The 18,103-nt window shown below is 42.3% G+C and overlaps 1 protein-coding gene across 1 annotated transcript in view; it reads left to right on the forward strand.

Moving 5' to 3' along the window:
• Positions 1-14,621: 14,621 nt before the first annotated feature.
• KITLG (KIT ligand) overlaps positions 14,622-18,103 on the forward strand; it is a 54,196-nt gene continuing 50,714 nt past the window's right edge. Inside the window, exon 1 of the mRNA XM_071552117.1 lies at positions 14,622-15,057. Coding sequence (XP_071408218.1) covers positions 15,043-15,057 — 15 coding nt within the window. The 5' untranslated portion in view covers positions 14,622-15,042. The remainder of the gene's footprint in view (positions 15,058-18,103) is intronic.

Below are 18,103 nucleotides of genomic sequence, written 5' to 3' on the forward strand. Positions count from 1 at the left end.
AATTGAATGATCTTTTGCAAAAGATTCATGCTCAGGAGTAATTTTAAACTTCCTTTGATACACAAGGCAATTAATTCCTTTCAGTGCATTTATGTTAGCATATTCTGCTCTTTGACACCCAATGTGGTAAAAATTCTGCTTGTGCCAAATTTGTAAAATGATGGGATTTAGTTGTGCTTCCTAGGGACACTTATTCTAAGGTAACTATTTTCCTATTCTCCTCAGTTTTAACTTGGTTCAAAATCACTAATATAGGTGATAATTTATATACTTTAATTTTTTTGTTTGTAATGAGTGATAAATACTTAGAGATTGGATTAAATATTTTAAATGCATACACAGGGAAGGAAACTATGCCCTGCATGAAGCATCTTTGTTATTTCTGCTCCCTCAAGAAACACTAATATAAAGTGTCACTATATAAGGAACCTCCAGAATCACAAAGCTTGAATCATCTTTTGAACCATGTGCAGAGATTACAGCTGTTCTGGCATGCATTTTTCAGCCTATGAAATACTAAAACCAATGCTATCCTGCTTTTACTGAAATATTGTTAGAATGTAGAAGGACTAAGAATCTGAGGAAATACCAAATCAGTATTTGGTTTTGCATTGGTCAGTCAGGGTGTTTTATTTCTTTATGCATCTGTACCGCACATTAGATGAAAGGAGAAGCAGTAGCTGGACATATAATCAGATATTCAGTACAATTAATTTGTCAAAGACATGTAAATGTGGATTTGACAGACACAGTATATGTACCATTTATCAAATTAAATTTTGGAACATACATAAAATACAGTCTAATGATCACATTTTCTGTAGCGAATTTCCTATCTTTTATTTAAAAGAGGGAGAGGGTGAAGAATTTTCTGATTTGCAACTTAAGTGATGTGACCAGGGAAAACCCCTAAACTCAATTCTTCAGCATACAAACAGACCTGAGCTTTCACCACCAGTCTCATTTGAATAGCTAGCAGCCAAGGCCAGCTTCTGCTCCGCAGCAGAAAATGAGCTGTCACCACCAGCACCATTCCAGAAAGCCAAGTCCATCCTGTTTCCTTTTCTTTCCCATCATTAGAACCTTGTGCTTTATGGAGTCTAGAAAGCAGATACAACATACTCATCTTTCTCCTTCACCTTGCACTTCCATTATCATGGCCTCAAAAGCTTTAGGGCAATTGCAGTTCTGCATGTACCTCTACAGAGCAGAACAGGTTCACTCTCAGGTTGCTCATGTTCAGCTAGCATTTTAGCAGATGGCTAAAGTCTTCCTGGAGAACACCAGCCCCAGAAAAGAAACTGCAATTTTTGCAGTTTCTAATTTAGACAAAGACAAAGAGAGTTTCATGAGACAAAGGAAAACGCATTTTTCTAGGCTAAATTTTTCATTTGCAGTGGAGGTATTAGGAGAGGTATTAGGACATTTAACAGATACAAGAAAAATGTAAAATGAAAATGGAACATATTAGGCAACGAAGCTGTTTCCAGCACCCTGTATAATTATTATAAACCTGTTTCCACTCATCCTGTAGAAGTTCTGTATATCTGGAGACAGAGTGGAGCCTCCTTCCAGTACGCAAGTTCCCCTTGTATATAATTCCTTTTCTGCCAAGTAAGAAACCTAAAGACCTAAAGTCGTTACTGCATGATCATGCGGGCCCAGAATTCCAGAACTGAATGCTGCTATTTGTCTCTTCCTAATTACCATGAATTCCTCCTTTGTGCATTCAATGGACATTGGATTAACACAGCTATTCTGTTTAAAAATCAAACCTCAGCATCATCACTTGCAGTGCTCTAGTAGCTAAATTTATAGTGTCTTATCTTGCTCAGGAATCTTTGCTGTGTTCCAGGATCATTTGTTAATGTCAGGGCAGCCATTGAAATGGCTCAAGTTCATTATATTGTTATTGTACATACAGCATAACATAAAACTAAACAGAAGGTCAAATTCTGATCATGTGACTACATAAATAAATCAAGACTATTTCCACTGAGTAAAATGAATTTGTTGGAATAGCTGGCCAAAGATCTAATTTATTATTGTGGCTCTCACAGAAGCAGCAATTAGAAATAAATACATGGAAACACATACAGTGACTAGGATATATAACACTATCTTGCTCTACAATTAGATTTCTCTAAAAAAGCAAATGGGAAAAGATAAAGAATATGAAGGCATTTTCCATTAGTCTACAAGAAAATCCAATATGGAGACTAAATTGCTTGACATAAAAACCTGATTCGGCTAAAGGAACTTTTCAATAGGATGAATATATTTTGCTGTAACCCATTTAGTTTAATTTTTCAGGCTTTCTTCACTACTCCACTTAACCCAGGAAAACTGACAATTGTGAAAAAAGATCTTTTTGAATTGAGTGTGGTCGTTTTTAATCCTGTGTTTTGGCCAGTGGTTACTGCAGGTTTTGCAAAATGAACAGACGTGAGACCCACTATTAAATCTGTGGATTACATTTTTTCCTGAGTCAGAGATAGAATCACTTTCCAACACCATCCTTAGTTCTTCAGTTTCTAGTTCCTTTCCACTTTCTCAGAGCATTGAAACAGGCAGGACTGCTTGAGGATACCTGAACATGTCTGAAACACCCAAAGCTGACACATATCACATCTTCCCTAAACAAATGGAAAGCACAAAGAGAAGGGGTCTAGACTGCTGAAGATCTAGCTTATGTCACAGCACCAGCAAAGGATCAGTCTCTCTTACTATAAATTATGAATACATACACACATGTTCTGAAAGATCACCTCTAGTTGGCATTACAGACTTGTAAAAGACAAGTTTAAGATATTTGCACCCTTCCAACATAATTTCTAGCTCACCTTTACTACGTAATTAGACATTTTTCTTGATTTGCAACATAGCAACATACGACTTATGTAGAACTTAGAACACGTACTGATCCTTATGGCAACCAAGAGATATGCCACCACCTTGTGCAGGCTAAGAAAAACTCTCTTAGATCTTACTTCCTTTGTGTCACCCACTACATCCCACATAATATCACATCAGGTGGTTCTATTAATGAAAGGACGAACAGAAGATCATAAAAGACACTGGTGGCAATGTTTGTCATGGAAATGTTTCTCATGGCAGAGAGGCATCACATACCTGTCTATAGGGGCATATTTGGCTTTGGATATTTTTGGAAAACCAGATATGAAAGAATTTAATGCACTAACAGTCACCACAAAGTTATGACTACTATCCCCCTTCTGACAGGACAGCAAGAGATGGTAGTGGTTTCCAGCTCTTGGCACCTGCAATTCTTTCCTGCACAATGTATCATCGCCTTCATAGAATCATAGCATAATTTAGGTTAGAAAAGACCTATAAGATCAAGTCCAACCTTTACTCCAGCACCACCATGTTCACCATTAAAAGAATGTCTTTTTGTTGTGAGGGGCCCAGAACTGGACTCAAATACTCAAGGTGCGGCCTTACCAGTGCTGAATACAGATGGGCAATCACTTTTCTAGTCCTGCTGGCCATGCTATTGGTGATACAAGCCAGGATGCCATTGGCATTCCAGGCCATCTCACGTTCAGTCAGCTGTTGACCAGTAACCCCAGGTCCTTTTCTAGTGGGCAACGTTCCAGCCACTCTTCCACCAGCCTGAAGTGCTGCCTGGGGTTGTCGTGACCCAAGTGCAGGACCCAGTACATGCATGGTCTTGTTGAGGCATAAAACTGGCCTCAGCCCATTGGTCCAGCCTGTCCTAATCCCTCTGTAGAGCCTTCTTACCTTCATAAACTAATTAAACTACATGTGGGTATGATTTCTTCCCCTTACTCCTTTTGGAAGGCCAATCCAAAGTATCAGTACTGTGTGGTTTATGTGTTTCCAGATTAAGTTGGCTATTGGACAATTTATATGTACATCTTGGTTTGTGAATATTACTACCTTACTGTTTCTGCTTTAACTCTATTTCCTTGACTTTTATAGAATAGCATGTCTTAGCTTTTGATCTGCCAGGCAAAGCAAACCAAAATCTTTTTATACTTTTCCACAAAACAGACTCCATCCTGCAAAATAAGCCTTCTTTACAGGTGTTCAAAACTAATAATCTTTTCTTTAGTGTTAACAGAATTCTTCATCCATTATCAAAGGTGAGAAGTTAAGAGAGCCTCGTGCCTTGACAGTTCTGTGTTGGTGCAGGGTGTATGGTGGACCAACGACCATATCTACATTGTCTATAGTGATAAATGTCTCTGAAATATTAAAAAGCACAACTGATCTTACTTTTTTTTCCTTTATGAAGCTTTTTTTCACTGGAAAACTTCATTTCAAACACTAAAGAAAACATCTGCTTTCCATATTTGTGATTTTTGTCTTTTAGGACTGGACTTAATATTTCATTTTACAAAGAAAATGCATGTGTAGAGAAAATAAATGTCTTAGAGATTATGAAGCTTGAAGCTGTCTATTTGTCACTAGCTGCAGTATATAGCTGTAGAGCTCCAGGATCACACTCTGCCAAGGGAACAGCAACCACTTTCAGGGCCAGGGCCAGGATGCAAGAAGTTGGCAAGGATACACTCCTCCTTCTCCTATACAGACAAATGGATGTGCAGGGAAGGGGGCGTGGCAAGGGCTCACCCTGAGAAGGAGGAGAAAAGGCCATTTGAGCACTGAGAGCCAAAGTTTCTGAGGAAAGGCTGACATTAGGGGCAGCAGAATTTGTTGATGACAATTTTTAGCAGCTGGAGCGTGTCAGATTTAACCACATAATTTCCGGTACCAACCTGAAGTGTGCTGTCTGCATCACTACGTCACCTCATTTCCTGTCCAACAGAACAAGCTCATCTTCTTTCCTCTTTCAGCCTCTTTTTAGCAGGGCAAGCTATGATAAAAGGCAGATAACAGAATTTATCTAAGTCACGGTATGATTTTCCTATAAAAGGCACTAAAAAGGTTAAATTAATAACTTAGAGAAAATACAAGCAGATATGTTAGATATTGCAAAATGCCAAGTATAAACCAAAGGACAAAGCTCCCTCCCCACCCCACCAAGAAAAGAGAGAAAAAAACCTGGACACTGGAACTTAACTAGTTAGGTATTTACGCAAAAAAGGGAAAATTAAAAGTAGACTACAATATAATACACACCTACACAAGTTAGATATAACAACAATCCTCTACCTCCCACCAAAACCAGATCCCATCACTCTGGATCCGTTAGACACCCCAAAAACACACTTCCCAAGAGAGCTCAACCTCCCCAGGGACAGACCCAAGCAGAGAGAAAACTAGTAATAAACACTTTACTTCCTTAAGATAACATGGTGGTCAGCTGGCGCTGGGCCTAGTACTCCTGCCCCTACCAGGACAGCATGGTGCGTCCCACCAGGACCACAGCCATGAAGGAACTGAGAGAACTCCTCCTACTCTACTTATACTTGAGGTGATGTCATATCATGGTATGGAATGCCATTGGCCAGTAGCAGTCAGACCCAGCTCGAGTCAGCTGATAGTCTGACACCTACTCTGAAAACTGAAATCTAAATTTAGGCCTAGCTAAACCCATAATAGATATGTAATAACAAATAATGAAGCACCAAAAGTATACTAAGCACTTTTCTGTAAATTCTACAATAGTTAAAGGACACTAGGTAACTAAATGATATTGAAAGGCAGTTTGTTTAAAATAAAAAAGTACTTCTATTTATAAGATAGGTAGCTTGTGAAATTGATAGCAATACAATAATTGAGGAATAAATTCTGAAAATGTGATACTAAAATTATGTGGATAACAAAAATATTTTCATTACATTTCCTCTCTTTCTCTCTCACTTGCTTTTCTAATGCTTTCCGAAATATCCATTCACTAGATCTAGTGAATCTATGTGAGAAAATATGACAAATTATCCTTCTGAAAACAGCTGAGGATGACAACTGTTACACAGTATTCCATGATGTAAGAAAAATGAACAGGAAAATACATCATCTTTTCACCATACAGGTGATAGTTTTTTAGTAGAAGAGCAATATAGTGGTTAACCCCACAGGAAATTCATCTGAGGAATTATTCAGGCTTCTGCATATATCAAGCTCTCCATTTTGCATTAATTGCAAAACTGAAAATTGGGGGAAAAATCTCATCTTCCCATTTCTTGAGGATGTATTCTGTTGGATCTCAGGGTTTGTGCAGATGTCAGAGCTGGATGGGCACCATTCATCCCTGAAACCTCCCTCACCATAAAAGGAAACAGAGCCATGCCATCAGAGTAATCGCCGTGCATTCAAGCAGGTCTCCCTGATCTTTCAAGATTAGCACCGCCAACTTTATGAAAATGAAAATCTAAGTAAGATAGTTTAGTTGTGCATTTTCTTATGCAAATAAAAACACATAGTAAAATAAACTCAACTGTCGGTTTAGGGGATTTAAACTATCACCCAGAACTAGTTCAAACATTTCTCACGATTCCTATGCAGAACAGGGTCTCTCTCTATAGTAGTACAAAAACACACCAGTGAAACTGAGCCCTAGTAAATGGAAAAAAAAATCATTACCTCTCTACCTCTTTGTTTTATCCTGAAAAAGTCTAGATAGATTCATTGCCTGGTCTCCCCATCCTCCCTTCTTCAGAAGTTTAGAAGCTTTAGTTGAGTATTTCCCAACAGTAATACCTAATAACAGTTTCTCAGTGCACTGTAACTTCTTTTTGGCAATGCAAGATCTCACTCCCTTGGTGAGCTGAAAGAGACAGGATCTTAGTCAGGGAGACAATACCTCTGCATAATGTCACTTCTGCATTCTCCCCTTTGTTCATGCTAATAGAAGGCTTTGATTGCATTTCCAAACCTCAAAAAGGAGGAAATTCCAGAATTAAGGTTGACTTTTACTGCACAGGTGCTGTGGTTTGGCATTTCCTGAACACCTGTTTTACCAACTCTTTTTTTTTTCCTCAATATAATTTGCAAATACTATTTTTGGTGCATGCACTTTAAGAGGCGGTCCACATAGCTTTAGATCTGGACCAATTCTCTGGCCCCAGTGTAAGTGGCAGAGGATGGTTTTCATTCAAGCAGCAAAACTTTCTTCCTTCCCCAAAACAGGGGGAAACTGCATGCTGGAAACAGGTCCTGGCTTGTACTTTTCTTCTGGCTGAGTTCAGGCCTGGAGATCACCAGCTGGCTGGACCCAAACCATGCCAAATCAAGTGCTAAAAGTTAAGATCCAGAGACCAAGGCATGCCAGTACTTGAGCTCAGGCTTCACTTCTGTTTTCATTTTTTAGTGTACTGCCAGGAGGTAGGGCAGGAGAATCAAAAAGCAGTAGGGAACGGAAGAAGCTATTTATGTTAAAGGATAACTTCCGCTCAAGAACAAATATGTATAAATTACCAATTAATATATTAGGCTTCAAATTAAAAGATGGATTCCAACCATGAGGTGAGTCGAATTCTAAAACAACATTCCCACAGAAGAGCAGGAGCAAGAAACTTAGCTCATTTTATGCTGAAAATGGATAAACCTTCAAAAGAAGAACTGAATGATACAGTCCCTCTTGATGGCCAGGGTCTCAGCTAGGAAGTCCTTCTACTCCTACCTACATTTTAGTCCTTGCTGCACTCCTAACATAATCAGACTTCATAAAATAAAGAGAAAAGGAATGAAATAATATGGCTATGAAGTCACTGTACCTGATACTGTACTTCTCCTTTTCTTGAGAATAAATGCATTATACAAAAAAATTCAAAATTTTTCATCGAAGAGGAACAGTCTCAGTTTTCCTGATAAACAATGAATTTTTATATCCAATACCACTTACACAGCTTTTTGTTTTCAAATGAACCCATTGTTGTAATTACTGTGACTAGAATGACATACACTAATGCAGATCAAGATATATAGGCAACAAATCTGGGAACAGAGATATTTATTTCTCATACATTTATCATCTTCAAATTATAAAACGTGTTCTTTGGAAATAGAATTGTACAAGCAAAATAACACTTTTGGTTTGTTTGTTTTTTCTTTTTTTTTTTGAGCTTGTATAACTATAATTAATGCATTAGGCACAATCTCATGACAGGAAAAAAAAAAGAATTTTGGACCTAATATGCAGTGGTTGACTTGTCTTGTCATAAATACCTAGTTGCATTGTATTTGTTCAAGCGGATTTATCAGCTTGGATCTGCCTATCTCCAACACTACCTGGCTTGGTGACCATAATGTAGAATTGCCTCTTTTTCTCCCAAAGTGGAAAATAGGCAAAATGTTAGGAAAGTTAAAAATCATATGAACAGTGGGGAAGTAATGATTATTTAATACAGTAAGTATAATTGCTTCCAATTTCTGTAAGCAGTGTGTTTTACACTCTCCTTGGATATGCTTTTTGGAATCATGAGCTCCAGTACTTTTGATTAGTTGTGCCTGTGCTTCTGGTATTCCTGTTTAAGCAGTAATGACAAATTGGTAACACTGAAATATCCTCTGGTATTAATGTGAGGATAAAATGTCATCCCTAGAAGTCATACTAACTACAGCACCTTGAAGAAATCGAACACAATAACTGCTCTTTCTTCATTCACCTTCTTGGGTGAGACTCCACAGCAGATGGCTGGTGGACTTCAGCAAGAGTATTCTATAGAATTAGGACTAATAACCACCTCTGCTGATCAGAGAGCTGCGCACTGCTCTCCAATCCTTCAGCCAAGTCCAATTACAGAAACCGTTGCAAGTAAGAGTAAATTGTCCTTGTGGGCTGGGTATTCCATCATTTCAGAAACAGCACAAAGGAGTTGCTTGTATTCTGGTAAATTGAGCCATGCTGAACACTGTTGTACACAACCACTAGCTGGTATACACAAACTTGAGGCTTGGAAAACAGCTGATCTGTCTTTTCCCATGTACACTCCAGTCTCTTCCTGACTGAATGGCAAGACCAGAGATGGATGGGCACCATTCATCCCTGAAACCTCCGTTACCATAAAAGGAAACAGAGGCATGCCATCAGAGTAATCACAGTGCACTCTAGCAGGTCTCCCTGATCTTTCAAGATCACACAAGTAATTGCTCAAAAGAAAACAGCAGTTTTGAGTGCAATTCCAGCTGAATCAGATTCCTCATCGCAGACATGAAAAAGCCCCTGTGAGTTAAGACCAAAAAATTTTGAATTGCTGCTGTCCTTTGATCTTCTTGGAAACTTAGTGGCTGCAAAATTTTACGATTTTCAAGGAGCCTGTGCCAGTCTTGGAGTTAGTGTCATCCTGTCGCTCCATTCTGGGCCTATTTCATGGCAAAGTCCTTCTGTGGCCTTAACAGCGTTTGAGACAGGCAATTTTAGGTCCTTAGAGCAGGTCTGCCAAACAAACTGATCAGTTAGTGATTTTACCAAATAATATCATTATCCCTAAAATCCCAGTCTGTACTAATATATTATGAAGAATCTGTTACGTGGAAACTGCTTCCGCAAATCAATCTTTAAAGCCGGGTCATGTGAATGAAAACAATGCACCTGAATCCTGTGCTCTTCTGGTGACCAGTGAAATAAAAGTGGCTCCACAGTGATGTAGGCGTCCCCGTGGACTAAGTCTTGACTGAGTCATTTACTTGATTAATGATATTGAATAACTGCAGAATTTCTCCCTGTCATTTGTATAAAGTACAAAGGATGTATGATGCTTGAAAGAAACTAACAGTCACTTTGGAAACTGTTAAGTATAAGAAGGCTCAAAGAGAAATTCCAAATATGTACTTTGATCCAATTGTAAACTATTAATACTCAGTTATGTTTGTACTCAGATTAGAATACACAAGTTCTCAATCACAGAATAACACCTAGAACATTTTATAGTATCCAAGATAGAGAAGATTTCTTAAGGAGATAGTTATCCCAATGTACTTCCTCAATATCAAAGTAATTCATATAATTTTCTGTAGATCTTGCAAGTTTGCAAGGTTTTTCATTTCTGTAGAGAAGTCTTTTCTCTACAATTAATTACTTTTGTAAATAAAACCTAAAGTAGTTTGAGGGCATCCTTTTTGTTTCTTGGCTCTACATCCCTCAATTTTAACTCTTATTTTTTTTATTTCTGGGTGCCTAATGTAGGTTAAGAAAGCTTGTATTTAATACTTTATGTCCTTAAAAAAACTGGGGAGGGGTAAGTTAACTGAGCTAATGCTACAAGTTGGGCCTCTTTCCCAGCAAAGCCCCCAAATACTCAGAGTCTGTAACTGATTAGATTGGATTAGTATGTTATCTTTCTAAATGCACACACTGGTGTTCACCTTCACAGCTTAAATGGTTTCACAGGAGAAACTTTTCAATTTTCCAAGCTGACACAGAACACTTTTCAATCTAGCAATCCAAGTACCTAAGGCTGGATGTGATTCTGCATATTCCCAAATTGCAGCTGTTCCAGGCAGCAGCCAAGCTATCAACAGACTGAGTGGGGTCATTCTTCTCACAGCTAGAGCTACAGAAAGCACTGCAGATATCCCACAAAATTCCAGAATAAACAGTACTTAACAGCCATTTCTCTGCTGGAGAAAATGGTGAGGCTCTTCAAGTCATGCTAGATTGGAGAAGCTTATTTTTCAGTTGCTGGTATTTCCATCTATGCTGAACAGTATTCCTGGTGAGGACAAACCTGCTGAATGGGTGGAACTATGTCCTGTGAAGAGCTGGAATGACCAACACTGTTTTCTGTTGTTCACATCTTTCCTGTGAAGGAACAGGTTTTCAGAAAACTATGACAGTAAAGGGCTTGTGTTCACTCTCAAGCATTTAGAAACACAAAGGAGATAGGCCATAAAAGGCTGAACGCAGTTTGCAGTTGTACTTTAGAAACCCACCACTAAATGCACAAATGGTCTATGGCTAATCAGTTCTCATGTAGTAAGTCAAAGTTCGTACTATGCTGGAAATGGGAAAGACTAATAAACCATGCTTTCTTAAGGGTTAGACATAAGTTATTAATTAATGAGTTTAAACTATTAAATTCTGAATTTCATAGAAAAGGCTTCCCAAACCAAATTGCGGACAATGTCAGCAGTAATCCCCTAGCAAACTGCCAGCACAAAGGACATATGACAAGGGTTTTCCACTATAACTGGCCTTGGTTAAACACAAAGACAGGTGTGAAGGTCAATAAAAACTACGCGATCCCAGTCACGGGGATGAAAACTGGAATACTTTATTGAACATGCAACATGCCATTTAAGGTTTCTGAACAGCACATGCTAATAGGGAGGAAGAGTTATGGTAATCCAGGGAGGGCTTATTTTAATTAGAGAGTTACACAATACCTTGCTAAGTTACAGAAACAGTCACTGTTCTGTTATCTCAGGGATTTACATGAGAGGAAGAGAGAAACAAAGGATTTCAACATGAATTGATAATATTCATCTTAAATTCCATCTTTATCTTGGAACCAGACAGCTAATCGGCATAGTTGAACATCAACAGACTTTGTCCTAAGTGATCGTATTTTGTGTCAGCCTCTTTTGAATAAAGTTTACTGTTTAAGCTTATCAGGCTCTTGCTTTTGAAAGCTAATTTTTCAGAATCCGACAGACAGGTTCAATAGGTTGTATCAGGATGAAGAGAAAAGGTGCATGATGTCAGGGTGGTAAAGCAACTTAATCAGGCCCATTCTTTCAAGGCAGAAAATACCAGGGGGATTTTCCATAAGGTAGGTAACTGCCATGGCAGACTGCTCTTTTCACACTTTCCAGGGCTTCTCCCCAGGAGACTAAACTGGTCATCTGTTCTACAGTGGAAATATGCCATAACATTTTAATTTCCTGGCCCTATTTCCTACATGTGTAGACTGTGGAAGCTGCTTTGGTTGATCACTGCTAGGTCATATACAAACTGTCCTTTCAACAAGAGGTCCTTTATGTCTTTTGTTGTTACAAGCTTCCTCCTCTGCACTGTTTTTGTATTGCTTTAGAGAAAGAAACTATTACTATATGTATATAAAACAGTGTGAGAAAGCTCAGAGGGTAACACAAGAACTCCAAGAAAATTCATCACAGTGATAATCATGAAAAAAAAAGGAATGAATTCATCAGTACTGTCATGCTGTACAAGAAAGTTATTGACTTATTTTTCTGGATTTGATGTAGAAGTAAAAGGAGATGTTTACCTGCTCTGTGCTTAAATCCAAATATATAGCGGAGTTGGTGATGGGATCAAAATCTTTCTGTACCTGAACAGCTCACCTTTAATTTGGCAGAAATCTAGCCTTTTAAAAATTTACCATTAATTCTAGGTGAAAACTAGACAAACTTATCTAATGAAGTCTCTTACTGTTTATTCCAAGCATACCTAATCTCATTTAGGAAATGACAATTGACATGGACAGACTATTCTTTCTTTGTGTTACTGTTCTTTTAAATTTTCACCAAATGTCATCGAATCATAGAATCGATTGGGTTGGAAAAGACCTCCAAGATCATCGAGTCCAACCCTTGGTCCAACTCTAGTCCATTTACTAGATCATGGCACTCAGCGCCACGTCCAATCTGCGTTTAAAAATCTCCAGGGATGGTGAATCCACCACCTCTCTGGGCAGCCCATTCCAATGCCTGATTACTCTCTCTGGAAAGAATTTTTTTCTGATATCCAACTTAAATTTCCCCTGGCAGGGCTTAAGCCCGTGCCCCCTTGTCCTATTGCTGAGTGCCTGGGAGAAGAGACCAGCCCCCACATGGCTATAACTTCCCTTCAGGTAGTTATAGACAGTGATGAGGTCACCTCTGAGCCTCCTCTTCTCCAGGCTAAACAACCCCAGCTCCCTCAGCCTCTCCCCATAGGGCTTGTGCTCCTGTCCCTTCACCAGCCTTATTGGTCTTCTCTGGACTCGCTCCAGCACCTCAATATCTTTTCTGAACTGAGGAGCTCAGAACTGAACACAGTACTCAAGGTGTGGCCTCACCAATGCAGAGTGCAGGGGAAGGATCACTTCCCTGGTCCTGCTGGCCACGCTATTTTTGATACAGGACAGGATCCCATTGGCCTTCTTGGCCACCTGGCCACACTGTTGGCTCATGTTGAGCTTCCTGTCAATTAGTACTCCAAGGTCCCTTTCTGCCTGGCTGCTCTCCAGCCACTCTGTGTCCAGCCTGTAGCGCTGCAGGGGATTGTTGTGGCCAAAGTGCAGGACCCGGCACTTGGCCTTATTGAACTTCATCCCATTGGAATCAGCCCATCTCTCAAGCCTATCCAGATCCCTCTGCAGAGCCCTCCTGCCTTCCAGCAGGTCGACACTCCCTCCCAACTTGGTGTCATCAGCAAATTTGCTGATGATGGACTCAATCCCCTCATCTAAATCATCAATAAAGATGTTAAACAGGACTGGACCCAATACAGACCTCTGGGGAAGACCACTGGTGACTGGCCGCCAGCTGGATGAAGCTCCGTTCACCAGAACTCTCTGGGCCCGACCCTCCAGCCAGCTCCTAATCCAGGAAAGGGTACACTTGTCCAGGCCATGGGCTACCAGCTTTTCCAGGAGTATATTATGGGAGACAGTGTCAAAAGCCTTGCTGAAGTCCAGATAGACCTCATCCACAGCCTTCCCCTCATCCACCAGGTGGGTCACTTGATCGTAAAAAGAGATCAGGTTGGTCAGACAGGACCTGCCCCTCCTAAACCCATGCTGGCTGGGTCTAATCCCTTGTCCACCCTGAAGGTGCTGTGTGATTGCACTCAGGATGAACTGCTCCATAACCCTGCCAGGCACGGAGGTCAGGCTGACAGGCCTGTAGTTGCCAGGGTCCTGCTTGCAGCCCTCAGCTACCTCAGGAAATATTAGTTCCATAAACTTCTCTAATTTCCATTTAATGAATGCTTACGATTTAGTTTGTGTTAACCTGGGAGCTGTCTTCTCTAAAGAGAACTCAAATTCTGTGACTACTGCTGTAATGGATTTGCTAGAAGACCCCACGCAGTAGAAGTCGCGTGTCGCATTTCCACACCCAACAGTAATACATTATTTACACAGGATGCAAATTGTAATACCATGTGAAAAGACCTGCCGGATCACCTTTGCAGAAGCGTTAGGAGGCACTGCTCAACAATTTTTCCCTGGCTGGAGCAAGTAAAAGGAGTTTCTGAGCTCCAGCCGAAATCTTTTCCCAGTGCCTAACTTGCATTCATCAATCCTGGGAAGGCAGCATTGGAATGGCCATGGCAAACCTGGCGCTGCCTCTCGGCTGTGCGCGCCGCTGCAGCGGCTGCTGCGCTGAGAACACCGGGCCCTGCCTGGGAGCCCCGCCAGCCTCCGAGCCCGCTGCCCTCCCGCCGCGGGCCGAGGCGGCACCCGGCGGTGGGTCCCGCCGCGGGGCACCCCGCTTCTCACTAGCGTGGGTGTGGAGACCCAGCCCAAGGGCTCGGCGCCGGCAGCCTGCCTGACCTCGAGTGCCGCGCGGTTTCCCTGCAGCTGCCAAAGCCCACCGCGGGGAAGGTCGGAGACCCCCACCTCGCTCCGCCGCGGTCGGCTTGCGTCGCCTCTCCCGGGCACCGCCGAAAGCTCCGCACCCAGCCCCCCGGGGCCGGCACACGGCGCCCCCGCCCTGCACACTCTCCGCTCTCGCCGCATCCCCGCCCGCCCCTCCCCGCGGCGGCCCGCCCGCGGCCCCGCTCTCCGGCGCTGGCGAGGGGCAGGCTCGGCTTGTTCCTGCCTCCAACTTCGCCCAAGTTAACGCGGGTTTCCCCCGCCCCGCGGGGTCCGCCTGGGCTCCTAGTCCTCCGAGAGCGAGAGAGGGAGGGGAAAGGCGTGTCCTGCCTGGGCTGCCGCCGTCGCTGCTGCTGGAGGCTGATCGGAGATATAAAAGACCTGGCCGGGGGCCGGCGGTGGCTTCAGTCAGCGGGGACGCTCAGGGCGTGGGGAGGGGGCGCAGCGGGGCGCGCAGAGCGGCGGCGGGACAGGAGGAGGCAGCGTGGGGCTCGCCGTGGGCAACCCCAATGCGTGGGCTATCGGTTGCTGCATTATGCTGGAGCTACAGTTCCGCTGAAGGGAGTTTGCACACGGCCGGCTGGGCTGGACTGCAGCGTTGCCATTCCTTATGAAGAAGGCACAAGTGAGTGCGGCCGGGCTTCGGCGGCGGGGGGCGACCGGGGACACCCACCTGCCCCGCGGGCGGGGCTGCCCCGCTGCTCCCTGGCGGAGGGGCCGGGGGCTGCTGGCTCGGAGGGGGTGCGCGGGTCGGGGCAGCCGCCCGGGGGGCACTGCGCGTCCAAGAGGTGTCGGCGGGGGCTGCGGCTCCTGAGCTGGGCTGCACGAGCGGTGAGAGGCGCCGGGGATGGGAACCGCCACAGTCGGTGAGCGGTTTAGGGGAACAAGCTGCGGCGGAGAAAAAAATTACCGCCCGCTCTAGCCCTCGAAGCCCGCAGCTTGTGGAAAAGTTGCAGCCAGCGGCCGGACCGGCGGCCGAGCCTTGGGAGATCCGGAAGGCAGTGGGAAGAATTGCCGTAATAAATCAGTTGTCTGTGTTACCCGGGCGAGTGGGAGAACGCGAAATTATCGGGGGCAGCAGCGCCGTATCTCTAGTGCCCAGCGTGCGGCGCCGGGTGGGTGCTGTGGGAACCCCGGCATTCCACTCCTCGTCCTCCCGCATCCCACCGAGAAGTGCCGCTCAGGGTCGCTGCGTGGGCCCCTGCCATTATTTCTCCAGGTTCTGTAGAGATAGCAGTCGCTGTGCTGTGCGTTTTTTAGAAAGGATAGAGACAGGCACGAGTGGGAAATTGTAACAAGTAGCTCAGGGAAACTCTAAAGGGAGAAAGTTTAAGGCTGGACTTCGCAAGGTGTCGGTAACTCTCAATCCTGGCAAACCCCAGCGAAAGCCGACTCCGGGTGAGAACAATGCATGGACACGCACACCGCTGCCTCTGCGCTGGAGGGTTTTGCCTCCTTCTTCGATTCATGTTTAGAAGCAAGATACTTTTTGCCTTTTTCTGTTTCTTGGCAATTGCTGGATCGCCTACATACCAGTAGCCTGAAGACCCTTAAGCATGCAGTCATTGGAAAAGACGTAAAATGTATTTTTAAAGAAAGTGAAAAACCTTGCTGATGTATTTTGAGCAGTTGAATAAATTTTCAAGAGATGACAGGAATTAGAAATACTCACTTTCTGAAATACTTAAATCTCAGCTGGCCAAAGCACTCGTCAATGTACCCGTGTTTAAGGAGTTACAACTTGAAGACTTAATTTTTGTGATGATGAAGTACAATGGAGTTTTGTCTCAATTTATTGGCTCTGAATTTTAGTAGTGTATACCCATTGCTGTTATTCCCACAAGATTACTGAATATTCCTTGTACCTCCAAGCTGTTGTTTCAGACCCTGTATACAAATGTATTTAAGTATGCTGAACAGATTATTAGTTGTGAAGGGACTTTAAAATTCTGAGAGCCATGTTTATGTGCCTTTAGTTATATGAATTCATTTAGTATTGGAATTGATAGCAGTAAAGTTACAAGATGTTATCCCAGCCGATGGAAGCATACAAGTAGGGCTGTTTCTTTCAGGAAGAAAAGATGTTCAGCAACTGAATGAGGATTTATGAGTGCAAGTGGTCAAACGTTTTATTATATTCAAACTACACTTCTAAAAATCAACTGAGTACTTTTGCAAATTCAGAGCCAACAATCTCTTTCTCCCAATAAACTGGGAAAGAGAGGCAGTCTTGGCATTCAGGACCATATGGCTTGACTCAGAGGCTTGCAAACTGTAGCTTGTGGAACAGCTTCTTGTCATGGTGGTGAAGCATCTGTCAGCCTTCAAGCAGTTACGTTTTCTGCTTTTTGGACGGAGTGACAGACTCCTAGTTCTCCAAAGGGTTGTTGTCTATATTTTAAAGATTAGCAAATGTGAAACCAGACCATTCCTAGGGGGTCAGAACAGGAGATACTTCAAGAAGACTTTCCATTAAAACTATGAAGACCCTGTGCAAAAAGAGAGAGCAAGTGAAGCAGGTACAAGAAGGTGGACTTAAGCACATGGGGGCACTCAGCACATTAAAGTAAATCTTAATCTGTAAGCTCTCCTGTGGCTACTTGGGTCATTGTCTAGACTGGTAACTGTCACAGGGAAAAGAACAGGATTGGGAAGCCAGGAAAAAACTTAACATTTCTTATAATAAAATATTCTACAATAGACATAGTACAGAAAGCAAGAACCACAACATCAGTGAGCCTTGAAAACGCTTGGTAATACCTGGATAGTGCTTAAAATAAACCAGCAATTTTGATGTTTAAGGTAATGTTGCACAGGGGTAATATATCACTAGGGCAGCTGAAGGAGTAGCTGAGTCATACATCAGTGCAAAGAAAGTGCTGAAAGAAAAGAGTCGTGCTGAATGCTAGACTCAAAGTGAACAGGTTGGTCCGTTTATTTAAATCAGTCTTAACCACAGGAACTGTAGGAGCATGTTCTTCTAGTGTCAGTCCTAGAAGTGATGTTTTTGAAACTATGTGATTTAATAGATATATAACCCCCCCTGTTTTAAACATGCCAACACCTGGATTTTATTTTTTTATGTCATGTCTTTAAAAATGTGATTAAGCTTTTAGGGTCTAGTCATACAAATCCTTTTTTCAATGGGGCTATTTCCATGAATTAATCTTATTGAAGGATTACTTGGGTGAGAGGATTTGCAGGCTTATATACTTAGTAATTAAAACTATTATCAGAAGTGAGTTTATATCCTTTTCCATGCTAGTATTAAAATGAATAAATTATCACTGATGTCTGAACAGCCCTTTACACTTTGAATAAAACAGGATGAATAATGCTAATGTGATGCGATCTTGCAAAAACTTCTAGTAGTTTTCTGATTTGCTTGTTCTTTGATTTGAAGACAATCTAAATAGGATTAAGTTACTAAGAAATATGCTGCAAAGAGGGGTCACCAATGGAGTAGCTCGGAAGGCCGCTGATGCTAAGGTGTCACAGATACGTGGTTCAGGCACTTGATCTGCAGTGTGTTAGATGCACATCCTCTTAGAAACCTCAGTATTAAGTGTCTTAGATTTCAGCTCAGCTTTTTGCCTCTGAACTTGCACATTGTTAGTAGTAGGTAAATGACCTTCTTAGGCTATCCTGTCTGCAGTATGTTTGTGTCACTG

The sequence above is a fragment of the Pithys albifrons genome, chromosome 3 (genome assembly GCF_047495875.1).
Source record: "Pithys albifrons albifrons isolate INPA30051 chromosome 3, PitAlb_v1, whole genome shotgun sequence".
Taxonomy (NCBI): domain Eukaryota; kingdom Metazoa; phylum Chordata; class Aves; order Passeriformes; family Thamnophilidae; genus Pithys; species Pithys albifrons.